At 53.5% G+C, this 10,654-nt stretch overlaps 1 protein-coding gene across 1 annotated transcript; it reads left to right on the forward strand.

Annotated features, from left to right (window-relative positions):
* Positions 1-1,832: 1,832 nt before the first annotated feature.
* On the forward strand, positions 1,833-10,336 carry C2CD2L (C2CD2 like). Its single transcript, XM_037505430.1, is given in 15 exon segments — positions 1,833-1,959; positions 1,962-2,185; positions 4,097-4,192; positions 4,595-4,714; positions 4,890-5,000; positions 5,096-5,212; positions 5,292-5,403; positions 5,545-5,653; positions 6,307-6,371; positions 6,462-6,589; positions 6,680-6,854; positions 7,485-7,586; positions 7,736-7,869; positions 7,957-8,242; positions 9,258-10,336. Coding segments are annotated over 15 exon segments (2,118 nt in total). The 3' UTR covers positions 9,470-10,336.
* Positions 10,337-10,654: the final 318 nt, after the last annotated feature.

Consider the following 10,654-nt stretch of genomic DNA (forward strand, 5'->3'; position numbering starts at 1 on the left):
TTAAATCCCAAAATTTAGAGGGCTGAGATCCCTGGAGGGATGGGAAAATCAAAGAGTTCCTAAAGAAGGGGTCCTGGAGGAAAGGGTATTCGTAATGAAACTTTGCACCCTGGTTTCTGGTCCTGACTTACCTCCTCCCTTTATTTTTCAGTCTTTTCCCCCCTCAAGATTAGAAACCTAGACTTTAGGAATCGCTATTGTTTTAGGAATCCAGAGATGATGGACTGGGAGAGCCATTGTGAGGTTACCTTGTTGTACACACACCCATCATTCTTTACAGTGAAATCCAGGAACACCCCAAGCTACCTATCTTTCCTCCTCTGGCTCAGACAACCGGACCTTCCAGGTTCTGCTAACTGCAACCAGGCACTTAAGGAGGCACTGTTTACTCTCATGCGTTTATTCCTCAGACTAATAACTGGATTGGGGAGCGAAATACTTAACACCTTCCCTGTCCACTCCTCCAAGCACTATGTGCCCAAAAGAAGAAGGGCCTTTGAAGAGTGGGGTATTCCTTTGAATCCTTTTGTAGGATTTCCCTTCTTTTGCTTCCAGAAAGCACTGGCAAGCCCCTGTCCAATAGGGACTGAAGACATTCTTTTAAATCAAGGAAAAGGGATGGATCCTGAGGCCAGATGTACCTATGGCATCGTTGTTTTGGATGCTTGTTGGGATAGCACATATTTGGAAGGCAGGGTCTTCTGGCTGAATCTATTGATAGTCCAGTGCTACATTGCCAGCTCCCTCCTCATCACCACCCCCTCTACACTCAGCGCTTCATAGGCAGGAGCTGTTACTATGGAAATATATTATTTTTAAAAACAGAAACAGCCCCAGGCTTGGGAAATATCTCCAGAACAAACCCACACTGGCAAGGAGGTTAACAGGGGGTGTTCCTGAGTTCTAGCTCCACAGGGAGGAGAGGTGGTGGGGATGGAGTGGGGGTGTTCATATTCCAAGTTCTGTTCTCAACCTCTACTAGGTTGAATTCTGCTCTCTCCCTGGCCAGTATCACCTGGACATCTGCTGGACACTTCTACCTAGGAAGCTTGCGCTGCACCTACTTACCCGGAGCCTAGCTTCGGCCACGAATAAGGAATCAAGAAACTGCAAGGCCTGGAGGTGTAAGGAGAAGGGGCTGATGCTATCCACAGGGGTCACCTCCTTCTTAACCCCACAGGCGTCTAAACTATAGAAATCTAAGGAGCGCAAGGAAAAGCAGAGCCGGCATCTAAGGTGAGTGAAATTACTGTTAAGAAGTCGGGTGAGGGGGAGTACCCGGATTCCAGGATGGGGCGGGGTGGCCAAAGATCCCGCCTATTTTCCACCTCGGAGTCTCCTCCCCTCGGGCCCTCTTCTAATGCCAGCGCCCGGGGGCTCGCCAAGCTCCGCCCCGCGCGGGTGCGGCTCCTTTAAGGGCGGGTGGGGGTGGGGCGCCGGCGGTGTTGTCAGTGTCAGTTCTGCGCACGCAGCCCTCCCGGAGCCGGTGCCGGCCCGCGAGCCCCCGCTTCTCTGCAGGAGAGTCCCCGCCCGGGTCCCGGAGCCGTGGGGAGCAGTCGGCGCTGGCTGGTGGACTAACCCGGGTCGGGCCGCCGGACCAGCCGAGGAGGGAGCTGCACGGTGGAGAGAGGACCCTGGTGTGGCGACCCCGCAGCACCGCCTCCCCTCGACCTGTGACACCGCGAGCCCAGAGCGCCCAGCTCCGGAGAACCCTCCAGCTCGCGCTCCCGGCCCCGGGGAGCCCGCTCCCGCCCCTCGGCCCGCCCGGGCCATGCTCCCCCGGGGCAGCCGCTGAGCTGGAGCCGGGACCGCGACCGGAGCCCGCGCGGAGCATGGATCCGGGCTGGGAGCAGCCGGACGTGGGCTGGGTGGCCCTGCTGATCCTCTTTGCCGCCTCTCTGCTCACGGTGTTCGGGTGGCTGCTGCAGTACGCCCGGAGCTTGTGGCTTGCGCGGGCCCGCAGGGCCGGGGCGGGGGACCCGCCTTAGCTGCCGAGCCCGCGGGCTCCCTGCGGGAGCTGGGCGTGTGGCGCTCGCTGCTCAGGCTGCGGGCGACTCGGTCCGGTGCCCCCGAGGAAGCAGGTGTCCGTGGCCTCCTGGCGTCACTCTTCGCCTTCAAGTCTTTCCGGGAGAACTGGCAACGGGCTTGGATGCGAGCGCTGAACGAGCAGGCCTGCAGGGACGGGGTGAGTGGGACGGGAGCACCAAGGTGGTCCTCTGGGTCTTTCCTGGCACAGGAGTGCTTAGGCCAGGGGGGGCGGATACGGTTGGGGATGAAGTGGGAGAACCCCACGACTTCCTTTTCCTTCCTGGATGGGAGAAAAGGGTGCAGATGAGGTTGGAGGTTGCAGAAATCCAGCACCAACCCAAATCCTCTATTCCTGTGCACAAGATACTCTGACTCCAAACCCTCACAAGTTGCTGTTCTCATAGCAACACTAATCCCTGTGCCCCAGGGCACTTCCGCCTAGCCTGGGTGCTGGTTGTGTTGCGGGGTGGTGGCTGAGTGGTAGGAAGACAGGTGCACCTGTAGAAGGAATTTGCCTGGTTCTCATGCCACCACACCCAGTTAACATATCATGTTCCACATCCTTGGCGTGGTCAGGCAGATCCCCAAGGAACCTGAACTACCCACCTTACCCCTATAGCAGTAATTTCACTCTATAGTATTAACACATCCTTCTATATGCTGGCATGTAGTGTATGTGTTGGAAGAAAGGTGTTCAAATGGAGAGCAGATTAGTCTGGCAATGCCCCTGAGGGTCAGTTACAAATCAACTCAGCCTACTTCCTCCCATTGCACCATGGTCATCTGGCCTCCCAGGAAGTGGGGCAGGAAACGTGGTCATAAGACTGAAATGGGGTGGGAGGTAGAGGCCACCTTCTCGAGGGGTCCCCTCCCATCCTTTCTCCTTGACCTCACAGCATCACTCTTTGCTCAGAGGGTGCTTTATTTCAACTTGCCACTAGTCTAAAGGATTTACTAGATACCCAAATGCCTGGAACAGAAGTGATCATACAAGAAATTGCTCTGAGTCTTTTGCTTAGCCGATCAGCAGAAGTCCAGATGGCATCTGTCACTCTATACCTTGAACCTCCACCCAGTTCTCCCTGTACCTTGTCCCTGGGTCAGGAGTGACTCCCCTGGACAGCTGACTCAGTTGGACATTGGCCTCCCTTGCAGGAGGTGGGGAGACGCGTTTCAAGCATCCATCTCTCATGTCCCTGGGTTTGGCCTTCAAATGAGACAGCTATAGTAGCAGAGAAGTTGGCTTTCTGGTTTGCCAGGCAAATGAGCCCTATGGATTTGTCTTTTCCCATCTCAAGACCAATCAAAGAGATGCCAGCTCACTCTGTGCCCCCACCTCTATTCTTTCTGTTCTGTTCTCTGGATGGGGCTATAGTAGGTTTCTTCCATTGATGTGGTAGAATTAGGAAGTGCTTTAAAGACCTAAGCTAAGCAGCTTTCTGCTCCCTAATGCCACCCTGCTTGAGGAATTAAGCAGGCTCCTCTGAGTCTGAGTTTGCTGAACCCTCTGAGTTTGCTTTTCTCCCCAGTCTCTCTGGAAAATTCCCCATGGCCATGCTGAGCCATGTTCTTGAGCTTCCACATCCTATTTATCTGGAAGAGGGCTTAATCTTGTTTTTCCAGCTCTTGTTTTGCATAAGTAGTCCTATTGCTTTCACCCTTAGTCAGCCATGACTTTTATGCCCAGTTATTATATCTAGATGGCAACCAACACCTTTATTGTTATTTTTTTATGCATACCTTTCTTTGGGTATAGTGTGCGGGAGAAAGAGGAAGGTGGGTGAAGAAAAGGGAGTCTCCTGGTATTCTAGGAGTCTTCAGCTGAAGGTGATTTAGGCACTAAGATTATCTAGCTCCCCAGATCACAGTGGTCTTTGGCATCTGCAGGCCCTTGGAGAGGCGGGCTTCGAGAACACCTCCTACCCTAAAGCCCTGAGCCAAAGAGGGGCCAGAAGCCAGCTTGCAGCTGAGGCCTCCGCAGTGGCAGGGCGCAGCCAGCAACTGAGTTGGCTAACCCTGTGGGGGGCAGCTCCAGAGACCTGATCCTGTGCCCACATTACTCCCTCAGAGCTCCATCCAAATTGCCTTTGAGGAGGTGCCTCAACTCCCACCCAGAACCAGCATCAGTCATGTGACCTGCGTAGACCAATCAGACCGCACCATGGTAAGGGTCTGATGGGCTTTCTTTAGGGCTTGAGGTGGGCTGAATCCCAGGGGCTTCTTAACCTGGAATCTTAACCTTAGGGAGTCAAGGACTGGCTTCAGGGGGTCTGAGAATCTCACTAAAATTACATGCAAAACGTGTGTGTGTGTGTGTTTGTATTTGTATTTTTCTGAAAGAGGTGTTTGGCTTTTATCTGATTCTTTCATGGGTTTATGAACCCAAAAAGGTAAAGAAGTCCCAAGGAAAACTGAAGTGGGATGGGGTCTGACCCATTAGAGGCCACCCTGTCATGGGGCCCCCTCCCATCCTTTCCCAGTAATCTCTCTCTGACCCATTATAGGGACAGTGGAACTCCCTTCCTTGTGCCTAACGCTTCTTGTCTCCATACCTTGCCTGTCTCAGGTGCTGCATTGCCAGCTCTCTGCTGAGGAGGTGCGGTTCCCAGTCTCTGTGACCCAGCAGTCCCCCGCTGCTGTCTCCATGGAGACCTACCACGTCACTCTGACACTGCCACCAACACAGGTGGAGGGGGATGTGGGAAACTGAGTTGGTCAGGGGGTGGTTCAATTGCTTTAGCTTTTCAGTTTGGTTCTTCCCTGGGGTGGGATTTGGGGAGTGGGGTGGGGAGCCCTAGGGAGCTGTGAATAGTTGGAGAAATGGGGCCAGTCTACCCACTCCCTTTGTCCCTTGTCCCCAGTTGGAAGTCAATCTGGAGGAAATCCCTGGTCAGGGGCTGCTAGTATCCTGGGCCTTCACTGATCGGCCAGAGCTCAGCCTGACGGTGCTTCCCAAGCTGCAGGCCAGGGAGGTAAGGGGACAGGACTGGAGGGAAAAGGCAGAACAGGGAAGGGGAGGCAGAGCTGAGGACCCCATCTCTTTGTTCTTTCCTTGTCCTCCCTGCAGAGAGGTGAGGAGCAAGAAGACATCTCCACTATTGAGGAATTAATCAAGGATGCCATTGTCAGCACCCAGCCAGCCATGATGGTCAACCTCAGGGCTTGCTCTGCCCCTGGAGGCCTGGTGGGTAGGAGTTTAAAGCAAACTGGCCCCAGAGTACTATGTCAGGATTCCTGCTCTTTTTACTTCCTTTGGTTCTTAGGTACCCAGTGAGAAGTCACCCATGGTGCCCCAGGCCCAGCCAACCTTCCCTAGACCTACCCGGTTATTCCTACGACAGCTTCGAGCATCTCACCTGGGAGGTGAGTTGCAAGGTGAGAGCTAGAAGTGCTTGAGAGATCACCAAAGCTCTGGTTGCAGGCTCTCTCTGACCCTTTGTCAAGGGCACAGCCTCTCTATCCACAGTGGATGCCCATCTTTGATCTGAGCCTCTTCTCACTTCTATTTCCCCACAGGCACTGGGGAACTGTGCTGTGTCGCTGAGCTTGACAACCCCATGCAACAAAAGTGGACCAAGCCCGTGAGGGCTGGTTCCGAGGTGGAGTGGACCGAGGACCTGGCACTGTAAGGAGTGATGCCCCCCACCCCTACTTCCATGGGCGGACTGAGGATGAAACCCTTTCAGCAGAGCCCTGGCAGGAGTCAGCTGTTTCCCCGGGTGTGAGCCTCTATTGTATGACAGGCCCTGGGGATACATATGTGACCATGAGACACACTCAGCCTGAGTAGATAGCACACTTGAGGCAGAGAGATGCAAATAAACAAGATGGTTTATACAAGGTTTCTACAAAGTGCCCTGGGAGTACTTGGGGGTAGGGGGTGGCATTAATTTCCATAGTGGAATAAGAATCAGAATAGGCTTCATGGAGGAGGTGGCATTTAGGTCATATCTTAAGCAAGAGTAGGATTTCAACAGAGTGTAAGAGTATTCTTGACAGAGGGAACAGAGGGTAGTTTAACATAGAGAGATGAACTGGGAAGGCAAGGTAGGCGGGGCTGGGCAAGGGTTGAATATCCAGCTTGGTAGTGTGGTCTCCACTCGAGCCCTGTCCCATTCTCTTGGGATGAGAGAGTATTTGGAGGGCAGAAGTTAATCTGATTAAAATACTTGTACCATTTAGATGCATCTCTTTCAGTGCCTTTGACCTATGATCGGCTCTAGGGTGGATTCAGTTTGTTAATCTTCCCCTCCCTGACCCATCTCCTCTTGATCACAGGGATCTGGGCCCCCAGAGCCGGGAGCTGACCCTCAAAGTGCTGAGGAACAGCACCAGTGGAGATGGTGAGTATGGGGCGGGAAGGAGCCCCTTTGGGTGGGTGCCGAGCGGGGCCTGGTCATGGACCCAACTCACAGTGCCTCCCCTTTTCCCAGCTGAACTCCTGGGCCAGACCACATTGCCTGTGGGCTCCCCTTCTAGACCACTGTCTCGAAGACAGGTGTGCCCACTCACCCCTGGGCCAGGGAAAGCCCTGGGACCAGCAGCCACCATGGCAGTGGAGGTGAGAAGTTGACCCCTGGGGGGAAGATGGGAGAAACAGCAAAGGGGAGTCTTTGAAGTCCTGTGTCTTTGCTCTTTCACCCGTTGGCAGCTTCAATATGAAGAGGGCTCCCCCCACAACCTGGGCACTCCCACCCCCTCCACTCCACGTCCCAGCATCACTCCTACCAAGAAGATTGAGCTGGACCGGACCATTATGCCTGATGGCACCATTGTCACCACAGTCACCACCGTCCAGTCCCGGCCCCGTGTAGATGGCAAATTAGGTAAAGAAGAGGCACCTGGGGGCCCGGTTCTGGCCAGGGGACCCTGCTGCAGATGCATGACAGGATAGGGAAGGGGCGAGGAGAGCCTTCATTCTGACACCTTCCTCATTGTCTCTTTCCAACTTTCCCTTGGATCACCCCATCTCTCCACTTTCTCCTCCTTTGATCCTCTGGATCCACGGTCTTTATTCAGGACTCTTGCATAACCACCTCCCTAAGTTCCCTCTATCTCTTCACAGGTCTTTTCCCTCCCTTTCCCCAGTCCCAGCTGCCTAATTGTCCCTTCTTCTTCCCTTAACTTTCCTGGACCTCTGTCAGATCTTCCAACAAACACAGTTGCCTCTGGTATTTCTCCCACCCCCGGGGGTCCTCTGTGACATTTCTCCCATCTCTAGGGGTCCCCTGGAACCCTCCCATCTCCGGTGACCCTCAGTGGAAGATACTTTCCACATTCCCTTGGTTCCCATGGTGTCTTTTGTCCCCATGACATCTTAATCACCCATGTGATGAATCATCCCTTAGTCACCCTTGCCCTCTGAGTCAACCTAAGTCTGCATCTCAATACTACTATAGGGGGTGGGGGCCACTCTGAAACCACTCCCAGCTCACTGACCCTCCCCCACCCACCAGACTCCCCCTCCCGCTCCCCGTCCAAGGTGGAGGTGACTGAGAAGACAACAACTGTGTTGAGTGACAGCAGCGGCCCCAGCAGTACCTCCCACAGCAGCAGCCGTGAGTGGGGAATTGGGAAGTGTGTGTATTGGTTGGCACCAGGGCTCCAGGGTCAAAGACCACTTTGGGTGGGGCCCAGGAGTTCAAGTCTAAGAGTTTAAGTTCAAGTCCAAGGAGGAGTCAGGTTATCCATCCTTTACCCCCAGCAGGTGAGAGCCACCTTTCCAACGGCTTGGACCCTGTAGCAGAGACAGCAATTCGCCAGCTGACTGAGCCCAGCGGGCGGGCAGCCAAGAAGACACCCACCAAGCGTAGTACTCTCATCATCTCTGGTGTTTCCAAGGTAACAGGGCTCTGGGGAGAGGAGCCGGGATAGGTAGAAAACCCTAGTGGGTCTCTCTTGTCCATTAAAACTTGTCCCTTCCATCAGGTGCCCATTGCTCAGGACGAGTTGGCACTGTCCCTGGGTTATGCTGCATCAATGGAAGCCTCACTGCAGGATGATGCCGGAACCAGTGGTGGTCCCTCTTCACCTCCCTCAGACCCACCAGCCATGTCCCCAGGACCTCTAGATGCCCTCTCCAGTCCCACGAGTGTTCAGGAAGCAGATGAGACAACACGTTCAGACATTTCTGAGAGGCCATCTGTAGATGATGTTGAGTCAGAAACAGGTTCAACTGGCGCCCTGGAGACCCGCAGCCTCAAGGACCACAAAGGTGGGGAGGCATTAACTGAGTTCCCCCCCACCCTCCTACCCCATGCCCCACCTCCTATACCCAATAGCATGACTCAGGTCCTTCTGGATGCTTTGTGACAGGGGAGCCTCAAATCAATTTGTCTTCTTCTTCCTCAATGGCATCGTCTTACTTCTCAGCCTGTTTCAGCCAAGCCAGAGTAGAGAGGGGGCACTTGATGCCTTGGTCCTGGCCTGGATCCAACATGCTGGGGTGATAGGAAGGAATGCCAAAATATTTCCCTTTTCCTCCATTTTTCTTTATTCCTGTGTCTAAGCACATATCTTCTTCCCTCAACCTCCCCCCACCCCTTTAATTCTATAACTCTCTCTTATAAGAAATCCTACTGTTGCCAACTGGGAGGGTCCCTCTGGCAGTGACCCAGTCTGTGGATAGCTGTGGTACTTCTAACTTGTAAGGATCAGGGGCTGACCCCAAAACACCTTCATCCCTCTGCCACTGAGTCCATTAACCACAATGTTGTTAAGTCTGACTTAAGCTTGCATCACTTCTTGGAGTAATGAGAGTCTCAAGTCCAAAGCCTGCTGTGCAAGCACCTTCCTCCTCCTAATGGTCCCGAATTTATCTCTTTGAAGTTTTCTAGACTCACCGCTTCCTGCTCACATCCTGGAATTTTGTAAACAAGCCAGTATCCACCCACCTTGTCCCCTAGGGACTTTATAGGCATTTAGGAGCACCTTCTGCTTTGTCTTTCCACAATAAGGAGACTGAAGGTCATTCTATCCTCAGAGGCCCCATGGCATTCCTCCTCAGGGTAGTAGCCAGGAGTATACACAGAGTTCCATTTTTCCTTTGGGAGGGATAAAGGATGTGCTTTGTTTCTCCTTTATTTCCTGAGGAAACTGGCTTCTAGGCCTGGGGACAGGTCCTATTCTGCATGTTCTACCTTCCATTCTGGGTCCTTTCTCTGCTCCCTACCTCACCCCAACCCCTTGTGGCCCTTCTCTCTGCCTCAGCCTCTCCTCTGCCCCCACAGTGAGTTTCCTGCGCAGTGGCACCAAGCTCATCTTTCGCCGGAGGCCTCGTCAGAAGGAAGCTGGCCTGAGCCAATCACATGATGACCTCTCCAACACAACGGCCACACCCAGTGTCCGAAAGAAGGCTGGCAGCTTTTCTCGCCGCCTCATCAAGCGTTTTTCCTTCAAATCTAAACCCAAGGCCAATGGCAACCCCAGCCCCCAGCTCTGAGGGACTCTCCTAGCTAGGAGAGAGAAGGAGTCCTCTTAGCCTAGTCCCCAGCTCCACTTCCCCTTCCCTTCCTGGACTCCCTACAGCCTGGGCCAGGGAAGCCCTCTGGGTTCCAGGAAGCTGTGTCCACCCTGGGCTATGGGGCCAGTTGGAAGGGTCACAATGATGGGAAGCATGTGAGAGGCGGACATCCAATGCTGAAGACATGGAAGAGGAAGTGGGGGCTGGGGATAAGAGGAGAGCCTGGCCTGGCATGTGTGGGCATTCCTCAGAAACGTTTGCCTGTTGACACTGGCCCCTTGGAGAAGTCCCAGGATGCTCAGCTCCTCAGAGGGTCCTTCCTCCCCTATTTATTCTCTTTTCTATTTATGTGTGTTGCCCAGGACCCTCAGTGAACAGATGATAGAGGGCATCTCTCCCAGGTGACCCTTCTTTCCTGTCCCAGGAGGGTAGACAATTCCCTTTGGGATGGGGCTCCTATACCTCCCTCAGGTCCCCACTCCCACCAGCACCAATATCTGCCTCTGAGGACATTGGCAGCACATAGAAAGCCGGGCTGGTGCCCGGGATGGGGGGCAGGTACTCCCCACCTCCCTGCCTCCCCCTACTGCTCCTCATCCCTCCTTCTCTCTTTATTACTGTTTTTGTACTTGATGCCTTCTCTGTGAGCAGTGGCTCTGTTGGAAGGAGGGAGTCAGGAGCCTGGTGGGAAGCCTTTCCCAGAGAGTTGGCTTTAGGGGCTTTATTTAAAGAGTGTGTGAAGATGGAGCAAGAGCAGGACTGCACCTCTGTCTTTGGGAGATGATGTCCATTGCTGTGTGATGGCTTGGAAATTAATTTATTAAATTAAAGTCAAATTGGAATTTATAAACTGGACAACTCGTTATCTTTTGAAAAGTGAATGGGCAGAGACAGGTGCCCAGATAATGAGCTGTAGTAGACAACACAGATATTGGGTCTGCTATGAAGTTCCTGTAGGGAGGAGGGAACGTGTAGAGAGAGGAGAGGAGAGCAGAGTCCTAAAAGGGTGAAGTTGCAGCAAAAAAAGTCAATCAGGAAAAAAAGGTCAATCCACTGGTGGAGGACTCTTCATTCCCCTTTCTCAAATAGGCTACTCCTTCAGAACATGAACTTTGGATTTAGACTGCCTAGATTTGAGGCCCAGTTCTACTATCGACCTGTGTG

The sequence above is a fragment of the Talpa occidentalis genome, unplaced genomic scaffold (assembly GCF_014898055.3).
Source record: "Talpa occidentalis isolate TD23 unplaced genomic scaffold, MPIMG_talOcc4v2.1 talOcc4.12, whole genome shotgun sequence".
NCBI classification, from domain to species: domain Eukaryota; kingdom Metazoa; phylum Chordata; class Mammalia; order Eulipotyphla; family Talpidae; genus Talpa; species Talpa occidentalis.